Genomic DNA, 20,305 nt, shown 5'->3' with positions numbered 1-20,305 from the left:
GATTAGCAGGCCCACAGCCAGGGAAAGTCGTAAACCAGTGAAGCAAAAAGCAAAAATCTGTGGTGACCATAGAATTGCAGACCCCACTCTCCTACAGCAGGCACCTCTCCTGGGCTACATGGTTTGTTAAAGGCACTGGTCTCCCTGTAAGGAATTTCACTCCTCGTTGAGACTCCTTTTATCCTTCTTGGGAACTGCAGCAACTGGATTTACTGCTGGAACTATCCTTTCTCGTGTATCTGTTAGGTGCAGCAGCAATTTTAGATTTTGTTCAGTAAATACAGCCAGTTTGTCCAGTTGCCACGTTACTGTCATGGAAACTACAAACTCGGTTCACAGGGTTGTCTTCTGAAAAAAAATTAACTAGCGGCGGGGCTCTATGTAGTTTCTTTACTTTCTTTATTTACTTCTGTATCAGTTGCTTCTTGGTTTCCGTATTCAATTTTTTCCCTCAATACCTGTAGCTTCAGCTTTTCCTTCCTTCATCCTTGTACTTATGCACATGTGAGCTCACAAATCTTGTCACCAGTGTTGTAAAGCAAAGGAGGCAGACATGTAGCACGCAGACACTTCAACTTCAGGGAATAACTAGGATTTATTGATGTAAGTATATATGTACAAAGAATAGCCCCTCCGGTAGCTAGGTAGCTACCTTGATCAGCCTCCACACGCAAGCTCACACCGCACAAAATCATGATGACATCTGTAACATTATAAGCCTTCTCTACAGTCAGCCAGGTTGGACACACAAATGCGATAGGAAGTATATGCAAGTCACAACAGAACTCATGAAAGAAATAGACAGGCATTTTCTACCTCTTGGTTGGGTGTGCCCGTAGGTGGAGCCACACCTGCATCCTGGTTTTATATGTAATTATTTGTATGCTAATTAAGAATGACGTCTGAACTGCCAGTCTCGCACATTCCATAAGCTTGGAGAAAGGGCGCCTAGTACAAGAGTACTATGATATGTGGCTTGTATTGTTTTTTGCACATTTCCTTTCCACCATGACTCATGTTATTTGTTTTCACTTAGGTATTGATGTTAAGAAAGGCCGAGGGCGATATATGGACACTTGTATGGTAACATTCGCCCCCCGTTACTTGTTGGATAACAAGTCATCGCACAAGCTTGCCTTTGCCCAGAGAGAGTTTGCAAGAGGACAGGTACATTACATATCATTTTAATTAGAGATGATGTACAATGAGAGAATACCCCCAACACAGTTAGTAATGTGAATGATTTTTGTAAAAGGTCTATGTGCTTGAGGTAGCTGGTTTCTCAATAAAAAGAGGACAGTTTCTCATTCTGTTTGTTTGGTTCTTGCTTTGAAAATTAGTTGGTCTGTCTTCTTTGAATTAGCGACTTGACTGACACATTTTCCCCAGTGTGCAAATGTTAATGTGAGGTTTGTATGTAAAGTATTATGAATCAATGTTAAACCTGCTTGATGAAACAAATAAATCTCCAATCTGAAAGAGACTATTAGTTATAGATTCCTTACCTTAGAATGTACCCCCGGTGGCAGACTGGATCCAGAGAATTTTTCTTCAGCAGTACCCCGGCGTGTCGGTAGGTGGCTAAGGTCAACGCCGTTTTCGTCATTGGCAGCGTGATCGCCGGAATGACGTAGCGGTATCTCCTTAGACGCCGCCCCTGCCCGCTGGTATCAGTTCTTTTTTTTTCTGCGCCAGCCAGCGTAGATCCAGAGAGAGCGGCACCCATAGTCATTTTTTGACTAGTGTTTTTCACATTTTTGTCAACATCTTTTTCGAGCCCTTTGACTCCTGGTGCATGCAGGTATGTTACATCGGCGGACCGGCTTCAGGCCTCGTGACTCGTCACAAGCTGATGACAGTCACAGATCTGCACCTCGTGTGCATTTGGTGCCTGGAGCGTGACCACGACTGAAAGTCGTGCTCTGACTTTCGGGCTATGAACCCGCAGTCTTTGCGGGAGCAGTCCAGGAAATTTCTGGAGACCTGGCAGCCAGGTCCGTGCCGCTTGGGGCCTCGGTCGAGTGGGAGGTCGCGGGACCGGTCGCAGAGTCACCACCTTCACTCCTCATAGAAGTCTTTGTCTTCGGGTAACTCGAAGCACAAGAAGAAGCACCGTCGCTCTTCGCCTTCTCACCATCCGTCGGCCGGCGCGACGCGGGATGTAAAAGGTCGTCATCCTTTAGCTCCGCCTGCGAAACCTGCTGGGAAAGCTCCCAGCTATCCTACCTTCCAGGGATCCAGAAAGTCCCCTGCCCAGCTTTGTGCCTTTTACGGAGCCCTCCACTCAATCTTTGGGCAGCCCGACTCCGCCGGTGGGCCTTCGAGCCCCGCGGACTCGGCTGGGAGATCTAGGGCTTCGATGCTGGTGGCTCTGGCTGCAGGGGCCCCCAAGGATCCAGGCCTGGATGCAGATCGGCGCCGGTTGACCTCACAAAACCTCTCCGCTCCAATTCCACTGGCGACAACTCCCCGCCTCCGACGCCGGTTGTGTCCATGACTGGTGTCGACCCCAGCCTCCCCCTCTATCTGAACACAGAGCCAGACCGGCATCGACCAACGCTGGTACCGGCGCCGACTGGTACTTTTGTACCCCTGTTCTATCCTGGCGTTCCTTTTCACCCTGAGTGGCAGCCAGAGGAGGGTGAAGAGGACTGTGAGGGGTCTGTGGACCCTCTGGCAGACCAGCTGGAAGGGCGGAACTGGAGAGAGGAGTTGCGTGATGCCAGTGGTCTGGATACCTCCCCAGAACTTGGTATGCTTTCTCCCCCAACTGTGGCCACAGAGTGGGGAGCATTCTACGCTGTGGTGTTGAGTAGGATGAGAATACCTAACAACACGGTATTCAACTCTGTGATTAGAATGACATGTCCCTGTCAGGATACACTTACAGTAGCCTTAGACAATAACACACTGACCCAGGTGGAGGAGAAAGTAATTCTTTAGTAATACTCTCTCTCAATTTTTGACATATTTTCAGACATTGGTTAGGCTGTCCTAACGACAAGTGAACATATACAATACAAAACAACGTGGTTTGTGAAGAACTAGTGCAGGATAAAAACATAAATACATGATAGTTCAATTACTCAAGGTTGTCAACTGTGAACACAATAGTCATTTAGGCAAAATAATTTCTTTTGTTCCTAACAGACTTTGTACAGTTAGATCTCAAACATGGTGCGTCGACGTTTCGACCCTAGTGGTGATGCGCTGACTACGTGCATCAGGGGCGGGTCTTCATCAGGACTTGAATAAGGTGGACAGCCTATGGGTGAAAATGACAGGACGTCAGGGCTTTCCCAGGATCAGTGGTAAAACAATATTTCGAGACGGGCACCTAACTTAGTGCTCACCTTCTATAGATTCCTTTGAGAGAAAAAACTTTTTCTTGTGTCTGTCAGCCGACTAGACACATTGGATGCTGTTGTTGCTCTGGTCCTAAAAAATTAATATGTGGGACCTTCTATATGGTAGATTTTATCAGATAGTGGCGGCAAGGTGTCTTTAGTACACCTACCTTGAGAATTTCTTCAAGGCACTTGGGAAGAGTATCCAGATCACGGGATGTCTCAGCTATTGCCTAAAATGACAATGTGCGTGGTTTCAGGCATAGATTCATAGGAGATGGTTGGCACTTAATTATAAATGGGTTGGGGTGAGTTGAACCCCTGTGGATCGTGACTTGACCCCCGTGTGGGCGATTAATTCTTGTGTGGTGAACAAATGAGGTGACTCATGATTAGGTCCAAAGAACCTGATCAGGCCGGCGTGTTGAGCATAGCCTGCTGGTGAATGTTGGGTGATTTAACCAGTTTTAAAATTACTGGAGGTGATGTGGACTGTTTCAAAGAACATCACGCTTAAAGAATGTGGTTAAGTCACGGAGAAAACACAGTGAAACCATCAGATTTGCTTACCGGCGTTGTGGTAATGTAAGGCTCATACTCGGGTAAAAATATGTCTGTGGCATAAAGTTAAAGCGAGCCACTCAAGACTCGAGGGTGTCGCGGTAAAGTATTGTGTTTAATGCCGTCAGCGTGATGAATATACGAAAAGAAGTTTTGGTGACTAATGTGGAAAAGACATGCAATCTTACAATTTCTGAATTACATAAATAAACTACTCAGTGACTGCACAAATTGCACGGGATGCTACATGTCTAGAAGTCCGCTGCTTTCCTACACTTACTTGAGCGCACGGCAGTGGGCGACCATCTCCTTCAAAAACCGCTTCGTGAATGACGAGCGTTAATCGGGTACTGCTATTTGACATGCGCCGGAATTCCTTGGGCGCGTGTCAAACGTTACTCAGCGAACTGTCACGTTTACCTAATTGGAGTCTATAGTCTTACGTCACAGTTAAAATGGGAATCCGTGGGAAAACAAGTATATTTTCATTCACTACTAATGTAAAGGCTCAATGGATTAGCGATAGAGCGCATGATGACAATTCTTATTCAATTTATAATGCTAGTTCTCTGGTGTGTGTCTCGGGTCACGCTTGTTCTTAAGAACAATTACCCAGAAAAACCTATTGACATGTATGGTCATGGAACTGTAAACAACCGTTGATACATCATGGTCACGTTTCACGAATCTGATACTGACAATACTGATACTATTGTTATCATATGACCAGATAATGAGTGTGCCAATCCAATTCAACCACATACATGTTGTTATCAATTATTAGTAGCATAGATTCGGAAGTATCAGTGTGGTGGTGGAGACCAACGATACATTAGCACATTGTTTATGTACTTCACGAGGATCCCACTCAGACAGAATTTATACAGTTGCAATACATTGTTACTTGTATATATGTGAATGCCAGAACATACAGTTTACATTTTAATGATTGAAATACCTTATACTGATTTTTCAAAATGACATCCTACATATCAGATAACAATTACTGTACAATTAGGCACATAATGTATTTTAATCCCGACTCTAAACAACCGAATTGTGTGAACTAAAAGGTGGGGCCCTACGTGGGTCCGGACATTCCTGTTGGAGTTAGAAATCCACATGTCTATGTGTTGAAACTCTCCTATATCTGACTAAAGATATTGCTCTTGGAGTGACTCCGGTTGGAATCTATATGGGAGAGCTAGGTGATGGTCATGTATTTTCAACTGTGGTGACTCATTGGAAGCGGCTCCTAGAGCTCTATTCATGTGTCATGTCATAGTCTACTCATTTGTGCATAAATCTCCTCCTGCTCATTGAGACCATGAATAGTCGCCTCTGTGGTGTGTATCCAACGGCATTCTTTAAAGTTCAATTGGTTCAATATGTCACCTCTCCTTTTGTGAAGGATGGCCTTTTCTAGCACTGTCCATTCCATTTCTTCTGGTGTGTGATCAAGTAGTGTGTAATGTTCCACCAGTGGCGCACCTGGCACTCTGCATTTGATTTTGCTTTGGTGCTGCAAGATTCGATTTTTCACCTTTTGTGTAGTCTGACCTATATAGATAAGTTGGCATGGGCACTGTGAGAAGTTGGCCTGATATATAGTGCTCACTATTCTAGGGATCACTTTGTATCATACCAAACAACCCTTATTGATGATTGGTTGTAAGTCAACCTTTCAGACCCCACTCTCCTACATAACCCCCCCCCCCCCCCAAACTTAGGGACATTAAACTAACCTTGACCAGGTGAGTCTTCTTGCTCTAAGTGGAAGTACCTGGAGAGACCATCTGCATGCATTACCATGGTCAGTTCCTGGGCGGTGCTCCACTGTAAAGTCCATCCCCTGTAGGGAAATGGACCACCTAAGAAGTTTGGGGTTTTCACCCTACATTTAATTTAGCCATAAGAGGGGCTGCTTATGGTCGGTCTGAACTTTGAAGTGAGTACCAAACAAGTATGGCCTCAACTTCTTCAGGGCCCACACCACAGCAAAGGCCTCCCTCTCAATAGCTGACCAACGTTTCTCTCTAGGGGTCATCCTTCTGCTTATAAAAGCAATGAGCTGGTCATGACCATCAATATTCAGCTGAGATAGAGCAGCTCCAACACCCAACTCAGAAGCATCTGTTTGGACAATGAATGGCTTGGAGTAGTCTGGACTCTTGAGAATAGGTGCAGTGCACATGGCCTGCTTTAGGTCATCGAATGCCTTCTGACAGCTAACTGTCCACTGAACTTTCTTTGGCATTTTCTTACTTGTCAGGTCATTAAGTGGGGTCACAATGGTCCCATAATTTCTGACAAATTTCCTGTAATAACCAGACAGGCCCAAGAAAGCTCTGACCTGTGTCTGGGTGGTTGGAGGAGCCCAGTCCTTTATGGCCTGTATCTTGCTCTCCAGAGGTTGAACTTGGCCTCCACCTACAAGGTGGCCCAAGTATACAACTTGACTCTGCCCTATCTGGCACTTAGTAGCCTTGATAGTGAGGCCTGCCTTTTGCAGGGCCTCTAAAACTTTCCTCAGGTGGATCAGGTGATCCTCCCAGGTGGAGCTAAAGACAGCATTATCATCTAGATATGCTGCACAGAAGTCATCCAACCCAGTGAGAACTTGGTTCACCAACCTTTGAAAAGTGGCAGGTGCATTTTTCAAACCAAAGGGCATCACCACAAATTGGTAATGACCTCCTGGGGTAGAAAATGCTGTCTTGGCCTTGGCATCCTCAGCTAACCTGATTTGCCAATAACCAGCTGTTAGGTCAAATGAACTTAAGAAAGTTGCAGAAGCCAACTTATCTATCAGTTCATCTGCCCTGGGTATTGGATGGGCATCTGTCTTAGTGACAGCATTGAGACCCCCGTAGTCTACGCAAAACCTCATCTCTCTCTTGCCATCCTGGGTGTGAGGTTTAGGCACTAGAACTACAGGACTAGCCCAAGGGCTCTCTGAGGGTTCAATGACTCCCAATTCCAACATCTTTTGTACTTCAGTTTTTATGCAGTCCCTGACGTGGTCAGGTTGCCTGTAGATTTTACTCTTTATAGGCAGACTGTCTCCAGTGTCCACCTCATGCGTGCACCAGTTTGTCTGACTGGGGGTCAGAGAAAACATTTGTCTGTAGGATTGAAGGACTTGCCTACAATCCTGTTGCTGATGCTCAGAGAGGCTGTCAGAAAAGACTACACCATCTACTGACCCATCATCAGGGTTCTGAGTGAGCAGGTCTGGGAGAGGGTCACTCTCTTCCTCCTGTCCCTCATCTGTGGCCATGAGCAAGCCCATGTCCTCCCTGTCAACAAATGCTTTGAGCCTATTCACATGAAGTACTCTGTGAGGGCTCCTGGGAGTTCCCATGTCAACCAAGTAGGTGACTTCTCCCTTCTGTTCAATGATGATGTGGGGTCCAGACCATTTGTCTTGGAGAGCTGCTGGGGCCACTGGCTCCAACACCCACACCTTCTGTCCTGCATGGTATACAGTTAGGACAGCCTTTTGGTCATGCCAAGCTTTTTGAAGTTCCTGGCTGGCCTCAAGGTTTTTAGATGCCTTCTCCATGTACTCTGCCATCCTGGAGCGGAGACCAAGTACATAGTCCACTATGTCAAGTTTAGGCTTTTTGAGAGGTAACTCCCATCCTTCCTTCACAAGACATAGGGGTCCTCTTACAGGATGTCCAAACAAAAGCTCAAAAGGGCTGTAACCAACCCCCTTCTGTGGGACCTCTCTGTAAGCAAACAGAAGGCAGGGTAAAAGGATGTCCCATCTTCGCCTAAGCTTTTCTGGTAACCCTTTTATCATCCCTTTGATGGTCTTGTTGAATCTCTCAACAAGCCCATTGCATTGTGGGTGATAGGGTGTGGTGAATTTGTAATTGACACCACATTCCTTCCACATAGCAGTCAAGTATCCTGACATAAAGTTTGCACCTCTGTCAGAGATCACCTCCTTAGGGAACCCCACTCTGGAGAAAACTCCAACCAGGGCCCTTGCCACAACAGGAGCTGTAGTGGTTCTAAGGGGAATAGCTTCTGGATACCTGGTGGCATGATCCACTACCACCAGTATAAATCTGTGCCCAGATGCTGTTGGGGGGTCCATTGGTCCAACAATGTCAATCCCCACTCTTTCAAAGGGAACCCCCACCACAGGTAGTGGTATAAGGGGGGCCTTTGTTGTGCCACCTGATTTGCCACTGGCTTGGCAGGTGACACATGAACGACAAAAGTTCTTAGTGTCCTCAGACATATGGGGCCAGTGAAAGTGTGGGGCAAGCCTGTCCCAAGTCTTATTCTGGCCTAAGTGACCTGCAAGGGGAATTTCATGGGCCAAGGTGAGAAGGAAACCTCTCAGAGTCAAGGGGATGACCAGCCTCCTGGTAGCACCAGGCTTGGGGTCTCTTGCCTCAGAGTAAAGGAGTCCATCGTCCCAGTACACTTTATGGGCACCTGTGGCATTCCCTGCAGCCTCAGCAGCCTGCTGTCTGAGGGGTTCAAGAGAGGAACAGTCTAACTGTGCCTGCCTCAAGTCTGCCCTGGAAGGGCCCCCTGTCCCAAGAAACTCAACCTGTTCAGGTTCAAGCTCTTATAGGACAGTTCCTTCTGGGGTCTTGGGGTCAGTCTCCTGAGAGAGCTGATCCTGTTCCTGAGGCAGGGGGGAAGGGTCAACCTTACCCCTACTGCTCTTTCTCTTGGTTAGTGTCTGGTCCATTGTACCAGGATCCAGCACTAGTTCAGCTGGGCATTTCTTGGCCTGTGACCTAGTCACAGCAAGGACATGTGCTGACAAACCTAACATTTCCACATGAGTCCTATACTCCACATCTGACCATAAGGAGGATTCCAAATCATTGCCCAAAAGACAGTCCACAGGGAGGTCTGAACTAACAACAACCCTTTTGAGGCCATTTACCCCTCCCCAGGAGAAGTTAACAAGTGCCATACTATGGGAGGTAGTGGCATTGCTAGCATTGGTCACCAGGTAGTCTGCTCCCAGTATTACCTGGTCAGGGTCCACAAAGTTAGGTGTCACCATGGTGACACTGGCACAAGTGTCCCTGTAGGCCTGAGCCATTTTTCCATTAATCAAAGGCGTCTGCCTGTACTTGCCCAGTGTACTGGGACTTATTGTAGGGGTCATATTCATGTCCCCCAGTACAAACAAGAACAGCCTGAGTAGGTGTTCTGACTAAGTCAGAGCCCGCCTTAGTTCCCAGGGTTAACCCCACTATAGCCTTAGGAGGATTACTACCACTACTAACTGTACTAGGGGGTGCAGGTGCCTTAGGGGCAGTAGTGGTAGGAGTTGGGCCTTTCTTGGTGCACTCACTAAACCAGTGAGTATTACTTTGGCAGTACTGGCACCATGGTTTCTTCTGACCATTCTTCTTCTTTTGGGAATTCTGGGACCCACCCTCTTTAGATTGTTGGGGCCCTGTTGAAGACTTCTGGTCATTTTGCTTGTTCTCATTACCCTTGGGATCTGCTTTCTTCTGGCCACCACCCTGGTTCTGGTTCTGCTGCTTGACCCTCGTCCTGACCCATCTGTCTGCCTTCTTTCCCAATTCTTGGGGAGAGGTCAGATCTGAGTCAATAAGGTGCTGATGCAACAACTGATTCTGACAATTACTTAAGATTTGTTCTCTCATAGTTAGATTATACAATCCTGTGTAATCAGTAACTTTACTTCCCAGTAACCTGCCTTCAAATGCCTTAGTGGCACAATCTACAAAGTCAGTCCAATCTTGAGACTGAATTTTCTGGGTGTCTCTGAACAGCAACCTGTACTGTTCAGTGGTTAAGCCAAACCCATCAATCAGTGTATTCTTCAAGACTTGGTAATTGTTAGCATCCTCAGCTCTAGTAGTGAGGAGCTTATCTCTACCTTTGCCTTCAAAGGAGAGCCACAAAATAGCTGCCCACTGACTCTGGGGGATGCACTGGACAGTGCAGGCCCTCTCCAAAGCAGTCATCCACTTGTGGATGTCATCCCCTTGTTTAAAGGGGGGCACTATTTTACTCGGGTGTCTAGTGTCAAAACTCCTGTCTTTATCCTTAGGGATATTGCTGCCACCAGTGGGGACTACCCCACTTAACTGTTGCTCTCTAGCAAAGGCAAGCTTCTCCTTGGCAAGGGCAAGTTCTTCCCTCTGAATCCTCAGATTAGCCTGTTTCATCCTTGCTTCATGTTCTCTTCTCTGAGGGGAAGTCAGTCTCCTCTGGGGAGAGATCATTCTCCTCTGAGCAGAGGCATGAGAGTGCACAGAGATGTTGGAGTCTTTAGAATGAGATCTATCTCTTCTAACTCCAAAGTTAGGCCTGCTTAGGGTCAGTACTGGGGGTCCCCCAGATCCTTCCCTATGTAGGTCTAAGTTGGCCCTAGTAAGCCTGACTAGCTCAGGACCATTGTCTGCCTCATCCCCAGAGACTTCCTCTTCCTCCTCCTCCTCCTCTTCTACATTCTCTGTTTCAGGGAGGTTGGAGTCTGGGTCACCACGAGTACCTTCTAAGGGGGGCATGCTCCCATCTGTCTGAGAAGCTTTCCTAGCATCAAAAGTCTCTAAGAGACCCAACAGAAAAGGAGTGGTAGGGTTAGAACCCTGTTTTAGTTTCCTGGAGGTACACAATTGTCTCATCTCCTGGAAGCTAAGGCCTGCATATCTGGAAGTGACCTGTGGAGGGTCAACAGCCACAAGGGGAGTCTCTGAAGACTCTCCATGGGTAGACATGCTTCTAGTGTGGTGTAAGTGATGCACCTACCTACACTATGGGTTTACCTACTGATCCCTTGCTAAGAGTTGTAGTCAAGGTGTGCTAAGCCTTGTTGCACTACAACAGCTGGTTCAGTAGAACTCAGAGTATTCTAAGTTAAGTTATATGTACCTGGGTACTTATGTGATCTTTCAATTGATATTCTTTAGGATACGTGCGAGGTAAAACAACAGCAAGCTCAAATCCCAACCGCTGCACACCAATGTGAGAAGTTGGCCTGATATATAGTGCTCACTATTCTAGTGATCACTTTGTATCATACCAAACAACCCTTATTGATGATTGGTTGTAAGTCAACCTTTCAGACCAGCTATCCTAGTAGCATGGACACGAGCAGTCTTCAGGCTAAACTCTAGAGGGCGTGTTAAGCCAGCTGTTTTACCATCACATATACCCCTTGAACACACCACACAAGTTGTTATAAAAATATAGGATATTTATTAATAACAGTTCTACCCTGAACTCTTTATGAGTCAGGGAGCTAAGCACAATACAAAACTCTTACGAAAATACTTTAAGTTGCACAATTTACACAAATGCCCGAGGGGCACGAAAAACCATATACTACAAAAGTGGAATGCGAAATACTAGCAGGTAAGTAACAAGATCCAGAGGCTTTAGGATCGCTAGGACTACACTACTGAACCCTAAGGTTAGGAGCAGGAGGCCTAGGGAGATCATTATGAATCTATTCAAAAAACCAACAGACCGAAACACACTCTTGAAATACAACTCGCATCATCCGAGAAACTTGAAAGATAACCTGCCATATGGTCAATTTTTGAGAGTGCGAATAAATTGCACTAGAAGGAAAGACTACTTCAATGAGAGTGACCAGCTCATCATCAAGCTGAGAGGCAGAGGATATCCTAAAGGACTCTTGAACCGAGCAAGAAAGAGAGCATGGTACAGACCAAGGGAAACACTATTGGATATACAACCAAGAGACAATGAAACAGACAGGTTAATAAGTGTGTCCACATTCAACACCAAAAGCCATGAAATTAACAACATCATCATGAAGTGTTGGGACATAGTAGGCCCGGAGATCGGGATAGAAGAGGCATCCATGTTTGCATTTAAAAGGGCAAAAAACATCAAGGATCATGTTGTGTCCTCATTTTTAGACGTGACAGCTGCTCCTGACATTCGGTCACAATTGGGCCTCCCACCAATCACTGGACATCAAAGATGTGGCAATTGCAAAGCCTGTAAATATTCAATAACAGGAAACAAAATCACACACCGTGGTAAAACCTACACTTTGAACCACTTCACCAACTGTAATAGCCAAAATGTGGTTTATGCGATTAGGTGCCTGTGAGAAGTTGGCCTGATATATAGTGTAACCACCCCCCTCCTAGTCCCACCCATAGGGCAGGACTTAGTCGCGTGCCAGCCCCTTTTCTTAGTATAAAGATAGGAGCAGGCCCCCTTCCCAAATTAGATAATCTTGAAACTACTTGCCACGAAAGGAACTCTTGACTCTTCTGAAGACTCTCCCTTGTGGCTAAGGAGTAGCCACCCTGCACCAGCAGGCACCATCGAAGCTCTTGCGGTTTGCTGAAGTCCATCCTCCGGATCAAGACTGCCCAGCTCGACGAGACCCGGTTTTCCCTCCATCTCTGACCTCTACCTACATCATCCAGCCCAGCTGAGATTTGTGGGTGTGACGAGACCCGTGGGACCGGCCATCTTCAAGACCTGCACGACGCTTCACCAGCACGACCCCCGAGAGACCCTCGAGTAAGTGCATTGGGGTTTGAGAAGCCCTGAGCAGCTCCAGCACCGAAGTCCAGCCCCCCAGCATCCACGAGAACTGCGTGGGGCCCTTCTGCTCATCGCGTTGTCCGGCCACTTGCCTGCTGGCTTGTAGCCCTCCTGACGACGAACCACGACACTTCCATCGCTGGTCTGGTTGCTCCAGACTGGCCCTTGCTCCCCTCCAACAGAGGAGCACCCTGGACCCTCCTGGTCCACTCCAGACGCCATCTTGAGTCCACCGCGTGGGCTTGCCTTTGCCAAGGCTTGTTGCTCCAATCCTGGTTTCAGCAGCGCCGACAGCAGACACCCTCGTGGAACAGCTCGCCCCTCCATCCTGGTCGCCGACAACGCCTCCTGGTCCGAGAGACTGCAGAGCCAAGCGTCGCCCACTCACCTGGTCGAGGTGACTTCATCCGGTGCCATCCTGGTGCCCATCTGATCACTGGCTAGTGATCAAGAACTGAGTCCCCTCTGCTTTCAAGTCATCTTCAACTCCGATCCAGGCTTGGATCCCATCGAACTTCATCACTGGTCGCCTGCCAGCAACTTCTTCTTTCAGGCTCCATAGACTGTAACGAGGATTCCCGACGTCTTTTGAACCCTATGCAGCCGCAGCCCCTAGGCTAGGTAACTCGAGCATTTCGGTGCTCCAACGTAGGTTCACTATCTAAGTGTCCAGATCCTTTTTCGTTTTCAGCCTAACTGGTCGGATTCGTCCGATAACACTAACTTTACGAAATCTAGCATCCATAGACTTTGTCCCGCATCCCGCGTGAGAGTGCACACTCTGCACCCGATCTCCCTAGGCCTCCTGCTCCTAACCTTAGGGTTCAGTAGTGTAGTCCTAGCGATCCTGAAGCCTCTGGATCTTGTTACTTACCTGCTAGTATTTCGCATTCCACTTTTGTAGTATATGGTTTTTCGTGCCCCTCGGGCATTTGTGTAAATTGTGCAACTTAAAGTATTTTCGTAAGAGTTTTGTATTGTGCTTAGCTCCCTGACTCATAAAGAGTTCAGGGTAGAACTGTTATTAATAAATATCCTATATTTTTATAACAACTTGTGTGGTGTCCATTCACTTGGTGTTCAAGGGGTATATGTGATGGTAAACAGCTGGCTTAACACGCCCTCTAGAGTTTAGCCTGAAGACTGCTCGTGTCCATGCTACTAGGATAGCTGGTCTGAAAGGTTGACTTACAACCAATCATCAAGAAGGGTTGTTTGGTATGATACAAATTGATCACTAGAATAGTGAGCACTATATATCAGGCCAACTTCTCACAGGCACCTAATCGCATAAACCACATTTTGGCTATTACAGTTGGTGAAGTGGTTCAAAGTGTAGGTTTTACCACGGTGTGTGATTTTGTTTCCTGTTATTGAATATTTACAGGCTTTGCAATTGCCACATCTTTGATGTCCAGTGATTGGTGGGAGGCCCAATTGTGACCGAATGTCAGGAGCAGCTGTCACGTCTAAAAATGAGGACACAACATGATCCTTGATGTTTTTTGCCCTTTTAAATGCAAACATGGATGCCTCCTCTATCCCGATCTCCGGGCCTACTAGGTCCCAATACTTCCTGATGATGTTGTTAATTTCATGGCTTTTGGTGTTGAATGTGAACACACTTATTAACCTGTCTGTTTCATTGTCTCTTGGTTGTATATCCAATAGTGTTTCCCTTGGTCTGTACCATGCTCTCTTTCTTGCTCGGTTCAAGAGTCCTTTAGGATATCCTCTGTCTCTCAGCTTGATGATGAGTTGGTCACTCTCATTGAAGTAGTCTTTCCTTCTAGTGCAATTTCTTCGCACTCTCAAAAATTGGCCATATGGCGGGTTATCTTTCAAGTTTCTCGGATGATGCGAGTTGTATTTCAAGAGTGTGTTTCGGTCTGTTGGTTTTTTGAATAGATTCATAATGATTTTTCCATTTTCTGCTTCCAATTTGAGGTCCAGGAATGGGATAGACTCATTGCTGTGTGTCATGGTAAATTTGATATAATTTGAGCAAGTGTTCAGCCATGTAAAGAATTCTAGGAGTTTTTCTTTTGTTCCTGTCCAGATCATTGTGACGTCATGTATGTATCTATTCCAAGATGTTACGTTCTCTTTATAAGGATTCTGATCTGGGTACATGTGTGTATGTTCAAAATTGTTCATGTACAGGTTTACCAGGCTCGGAGCAAGGCCAGCACCCATGGCTACTCCTTTGCACTGGTAGTAGAAGACATTCTGGAATATAAAGTCATTTTTTGACATGGCTATCCTGAGTAATTGAATCAGGAAATCAGTGGGGATCCACTGTGGTGCCGGGCAGGTGTCCAAAACTTCCTTTATCACTGTGATAGCCTCCTCTTGAGGAATGCTGGTGTACAGCGAGCACACGTCAAGAGTCACAAATAGTTGATTAGATTTAGCAAAAGGTTTATTTTCTAGGATGTTGATTATGTGCATTGTGTCCCGTAGAAATGAAGTGGCTTCCCACACGAATGGTTGTAGGAAGTTGTCTGAAAATGGATTCACTGGTTCTAAGATAGAACCACATCCCGAAATTATGGGTCTCCCGGGTGGATGTTGTAAGTTTTTATGAACCTTTGGAATCGTGTATATTGTGGGTATCCTTGGTTTTTCATTGTTCAGGAATTTTGATTCAGCTTCAGAGAGGAACCCTTCTTCCAAACCTTGTTTTGTCAGATCTCTAATGAGTTTGGCTATTTCTTTTGTGGGGTCTCCCGGTATGCGGGCATAGCTTTCCTCACAACTCAATTGCTGCGTGATTTCCGAAATATAGTCTTCTCTGTTCTGGATAACCATTGCGCCCCCTTTGTCAGCGTTTTTTACAATGATTGTTTTGTTGTTTTTTAATGAGAGTAACGCCTCTCTCTCTTCCTTTGTGATGTTATGTTTGATATATTTCGTTTTTTGTAGGTTGTTCATGACTTCTGTCATGACTACCTTTTCATAGGCCAAAATTCTTTCATTCATTAGGTGGCTACTAGGGTTGAAGGTAGATTGAGGCCGAAATGTTGTCACTGCAGTTTTTCTTGTATATTCCTCTTTTTTATTAAAGAAATACGTCGACGCACCATGTTTGAGATCTAACTGTACAAAGTCTGTTAGGAACAAAAGAAATAATTTTCCCTAAATGACTATTGTGTTCACAGTTGACAACCTTGAGTAATTGAACTATCATGTATTTATGTATGTATGTTTTTATCCTGCACTAGTTCTTCACAAACCACGTTGTTTTGATTTGTATATGTTCACTTGTCGTTAGGACAGCCTAACCAATGTCTGAAAATATGTCAAAAATTGAGAGAGAGTATTACTAAAGAATTACTTTCTCCTCCACCTGGGTCAGTGTGTTATTGTCTAAGGCTACTGTAAGTGTATCCTGACAGGGACATATCATTCTAATCACAGAGTTGAATACCGTGTTGTTAGGTATTCTCATCCGACAGAACCATTATTGTTTGTTTAACTACCCGCCCAGGTTCTGAGGGTTACGGGGTTACCCCATTATATTGAGTGGTGTTGAGTAGGGCGGCTGAGGCCTTGGGCCTCGAGCTTCCTACGCTGGCAGTCAGGACTAACCTCCTAACTGAGGTGCTTCAGACGGCAGTGGCCTGCTCGGAGCCCCTGCTGACGTTCATTGAGACTCTCACCGACATCCTTCTTGGCATTTGGTCCAAGCCGAGCGCAGGGGCTCCTGTGGATAGGATGATTTCCTGACGCCACCGCCCGCTCCCGGGAGACCCCATTTTCTTCTCCCAACGCCCTACCCCTGAGAGCTTGATGGTCCAAGCCTCAACCTCCAAAGGCACGTTCCCTACTGCTACCCCAGATAGATAATCCAAGAAGCTGGATCATCCTGGGAAGAAGATGTTTTCTTCTGGCAGCTTAGGACTTCGGTCGGTCAACACGCATTGTCTCTTGGGCCGCTACACCCAATCTGTGTTGGACACGGTTGCACAAGTGCTGCCTCAGTGCCCGGAGGAGGCCCAGACTGTACTCACCCATGCAGTTGCAGAGGGTAGAGTCGCAGCGAAGTTCGCCGTTCGATGTGGGCTGGATACTGCCGACTCGCCAGGTAGAACAATTTCTATGTCAGTAGCCTTGAGATGTTACACCTAGCTGAGAGCCACTGGCTTTTCCGGGGATGTCCAATCGACCCTTTTGGACATGCCCTTTGATGGCCGTCGCCTGTTTGGCGACAAGGCGGACAATGCGATCGAGCTCATCTGAAAGAAACAGATTAGTGTTAGATTCCTTACCTTAGAATATCCCAAGGCGTCAGACTGGATCTGGAAAGTTTTGCGTAGCAGTACCCCTGCGCATCGGTAGGCGTCGTCTGCAGCTCCGCGTCCGTCGTTGGCACCGGGATGACGTCGTCGGAGTACTTAGACGCCGCCCCCGCGTGCTGACGTCAGTTCTTCTCTTTTCCGCGTCAGCAAGCGCAGATCTGGAAAAAACAGTACTTCTTAGTCACTTTTTTACTAACTTTTTTGATTCTTTTTGGGTCCTTTTTCGAGCCGGTAGACGCTCGGTGCTGGTAGGGATGCCCGGGTTCAAGCCCTGTGCTGACTCTAACCTTCAGATGTCGGTTACTGACCCCCACCGTCGGTGCCTGTATTGCCTTGGGGCCGACCACAACGACAAGTCGTGCCCCGACTGCCGGGCCTTGAAGTCGAAGGCTAGGCGGGAGCAGTCCCGTAAGCGCCTCGAGCTCCGTCAGTCGGCCCCGAGCCGTTCAAGGTCCAGGTCGAGGAGGAGGTCGAAGGACCGGTCGCGAGGACACAGTCATTGCAGCTCGGCGAGTCGACACCATTCGTCGGGCTCCAAGTCCTCAGGTAAGAGGCACAGGAAGTCTAAGAGATGACATCGCTCTTCCGACTCCCCCGACGCTCACGCGACGCAGCCGGGGGTTCGGGCGTCACCACCCACGCGGCTCCGCTGGAGGCGCAGGCGCCACTGCCAGCTCCATACCCGCCGGTCCCTGGGCTGAACGCGACGCCGGAGGAGATCGATGCCTTCCTCATGGCCATGAGGTCGCTCTCTCTTCCGCCGGGTCCCGCTGTGGTGCCTTCGGGCCCGCGGCCCGACTGGGAGCCCAAGCGGGCCGGGTGCTTCGGCCCCGGTGCCGTCGACGACTTCGGTCCGACGCCGCAGGGCCCCACCGGGTCCGCATCCAGGTCGCCGCTGTTCAACCTTACGACCCCTCAGCCGGCGCCGACCCCCAGGGTGTCGCCCCGACACCGAGAGAAGAGCAATTCTTCTATGATCCGGCCCCATCCTTTGCACCTGACTATCGGGTGATGGGGGACGAGGAGGATTGGGAGGGGCCTGAGGACCCTCTGGCACGAGAGTGCCAGTCGTATCAGGACTGGGCAGTGGATCTAGGGGAGGCCAGTGGTTTTGACACTTTGCCCGACACTGGCTTTATCTCCCCTCCTACCGTGGCTAGGGAGGAGGGGGCTGCTTACAGCGTGGTGCTGACGAGGGCGGCCAAGGCCTTGGGTCTTGAGCTCCCCGTCGCGGCCGTGAGGACTAACCTCCTCACCGAGGTCCTTAAACCGCAGGCAAGCTCTTCGGAGCCTCTACTGCCGTTTAATGAGGCCTTTATTGACGTTCAGTAGGGCACTTGGTCCAGGCCCGCTACAGGTGCCCCTGTAAATCGGAACTTGTCCAGGCGCCACCGCGCGGCCCCGGGCGACCCTAGCTTCCTGTCCACCCACCCCACCCAAGAGAGCCTGGTTATCTAGGCCTCTAACTCCCAGACAGCATTCCCGACTGCCCCACCTGATCGGGAATCCAAAAGGTATGAGCCGTTAGGTAAGAAGCTGTTCTCCTCTCTTAGTTTGGGGTTGCGGTCGGTCAACACCGCTTGCCTCTTGGGTCGTTATACCCACTCTCTGTGGGGCGCGGACGTGCTGCCAGCTTGCCCGGAGGAGGCCCGGGTCAAACTCGCTCAAGCCCTTGCGGAAGGACGGGATGCAGCACGATACTCTATCGATGTTGGCTGAATACCATGGACTCGCTGGGCAGGGCGATTTCCATGACGGTGGCGGTCCGCCGCCACGCCTGGCTGAGGTCCGCCAACTTTCCGCTGATGTCCAGAATTCCCTCATGGATATGCCATTTGATGGCCCTCGCCTCTTTGGCGACTAGGCAGACAGTGTGCGCATGAGCGCTTCAAGGACTCCAGGGCTACGGCCAAGTCCTTGGACCTGTCGGCCAGCGCCAGCAAACTTCTGCCTTTCGCTCCGTTCGTGGCCAAGGAAGGGGTGCCCCGTCACGTCCTGCCAGCCACGGGCCGCAGACTAACATCCAGCGCGGCGGCGGACGTGGTAACCACCCTGGCGGTGCCAGGGGACAGCGGCGAGGCCAGTCCACATCCACCCCGCAGCATCCGCCTCAAAGCCTTCCTAGTCCGAGCTTTCAGGCCCATCCGGCTCTAGTGGGGGGCAGGGTTTGCCACCACCTCCTCCGCTGGAGCTCCATCACATGGGACAGGTGGGTGCTGCAAATCGTCCGAAGGGGCTACTCCCTCTCCTTCGAGGCGACCCCTCCAGCCATGCCACCGCAGTACCACCGCGTGTCGGGGGATCACTTGCAACTTCTGCAAGAGGAAGTTACGGCCCTCTTGGCCAAGGGGGCCATCGAGCGCCTTCCTGGGCCAGAAGTGGGGTGTGGTTGTTACACCCACTACTTTGTGGTTCCCAAGAAGGGCAAAGGGGGCCTACGCCCTATCTTGAACCTGCGGAACGTCAACGGCTTCCTCCAGAAGGAGAAGTTTAAGATGCTGACTTTGGCTCAGGTATTAGCTGCCCTAGACCCAGAAGACTGGATGGTAGCGTTGGATTTGCAGGACGCATAGTTTCACATCACCGACCTGCCGGCCCACCGACGTTACCTGCGGTTCACGGTAGGCCGCGAGCACTTCCAGTTTACCGTGCTCCCCTTCAGCCTTACCAGTGCCCCACGGTATTCACGAAAGTGATGGCGGTGGTCGCAGCTCATCTGCGCAGATTAGGGGTGTCAGTCTTCCCCTATCTCGACGACTGGTTGTTGAAGACGGGCTCGCCCCAGACAGTCATCAGCCACCTCCAGACTACGGCCGACCTCCTGCACCTGCTGGGGTTCTTCATCAATGTGCCGAAATCACACCTGTGTCCCTCTTAGAAGCTCCTTTTCATCGGAGCGGTTCTGGATTCGGCGCAGTTTCGGGTTCTGATTCCGATCTTTCAGCCTTTAGCCCGAGTTACGGTCAGGTTGACGCTGCCGCTTCTGGGGCTGATGGCCTCCTGCATCCTTCTGGTGAATCACGCCAGGTGGCGGATGCGGGCTCTGCAGTGGGACCTGAAGTTTCAGTGGGCCCAGCATCAGAGCAACCTATCCGACCACGTCCTGATGTCTGAGGGCACTGCGAGACAGTTGCAGTGGTTGCTCACGGACCGCGATTTGGTCAGCGGCAGATCCCTCTCCCTTCCCCAACCGGAGCACGTAGTAGTGACAGATGCGTCCCTCCTGGGCTGGGGGGGGCCACATGGGAGAGGCAGAGATCAGAGGCCTCTGGTCTCCGGCGGAGTCCCGGCTCCATATCAACCTTCTGGAGCTGCGGGCGATCCGACTTGCACTGAAGGCCTTCCTTCCCTCTGTCCGGGGAAGTGTAGTGCAGGTGTTCACGGACAACACCACCGCCATGTGGTACTGCAACAAACAGGGCGGGGTGGGGTCGTGGACCCTTTGTCAGGAGGCTCTGCGCCTCTGGCAATGGCTGGAACACTAGGGCATCACCCTGGTGGTTCCACACCTGGCAGGATCCCTGAACGCCAGGGCAGACGAACTCTGCT

General features: G+C 49.0%; 1 protein-coding gene across 2 annotated transcripts in view; it reads left to right on the top strand.

Moving 5' to 3' along the window:
• VPS13D (vacuolar protein sorting 13 homolog D) overlaps positions 1-20,305 on the top strand; it is a 2,979,414-nt gene that overhangs the window by 1,917,324 nt on the left and 1,041,785 nt on the right. For both annotated transcript variants that reach the window (XM_078642819.1, XM_078642818.1), the window contains one exon: positions 1,037-1,167. In XM_078642819.1, coding sequence (XP_078498945.1) covers positions 1,037-1,167 — 131 coding nt within the window. The remainder of the gene's footprint in view (positions 1-1,036; positions 1,168-20,305) is intronic.

This window comes from Lissotriton helveticus, chromosome 5_1, assembly GCF_964261635.1.
Source record: "Lissotriton helveticus chromosome 5_1, aLisHel1.1, whole genome shotgun sequence".
NCBI lineage: Eukaryota > Metazoa > Chordata > Amphibia > Caudata > Salamandridae > Lissotriton > Lissotriton helveticus.
The sequence above is the reverse complement of the archived record's forward strand: the minus strand, read 5'-3'. Positions and strand labels throughout refer to the sequence as shown.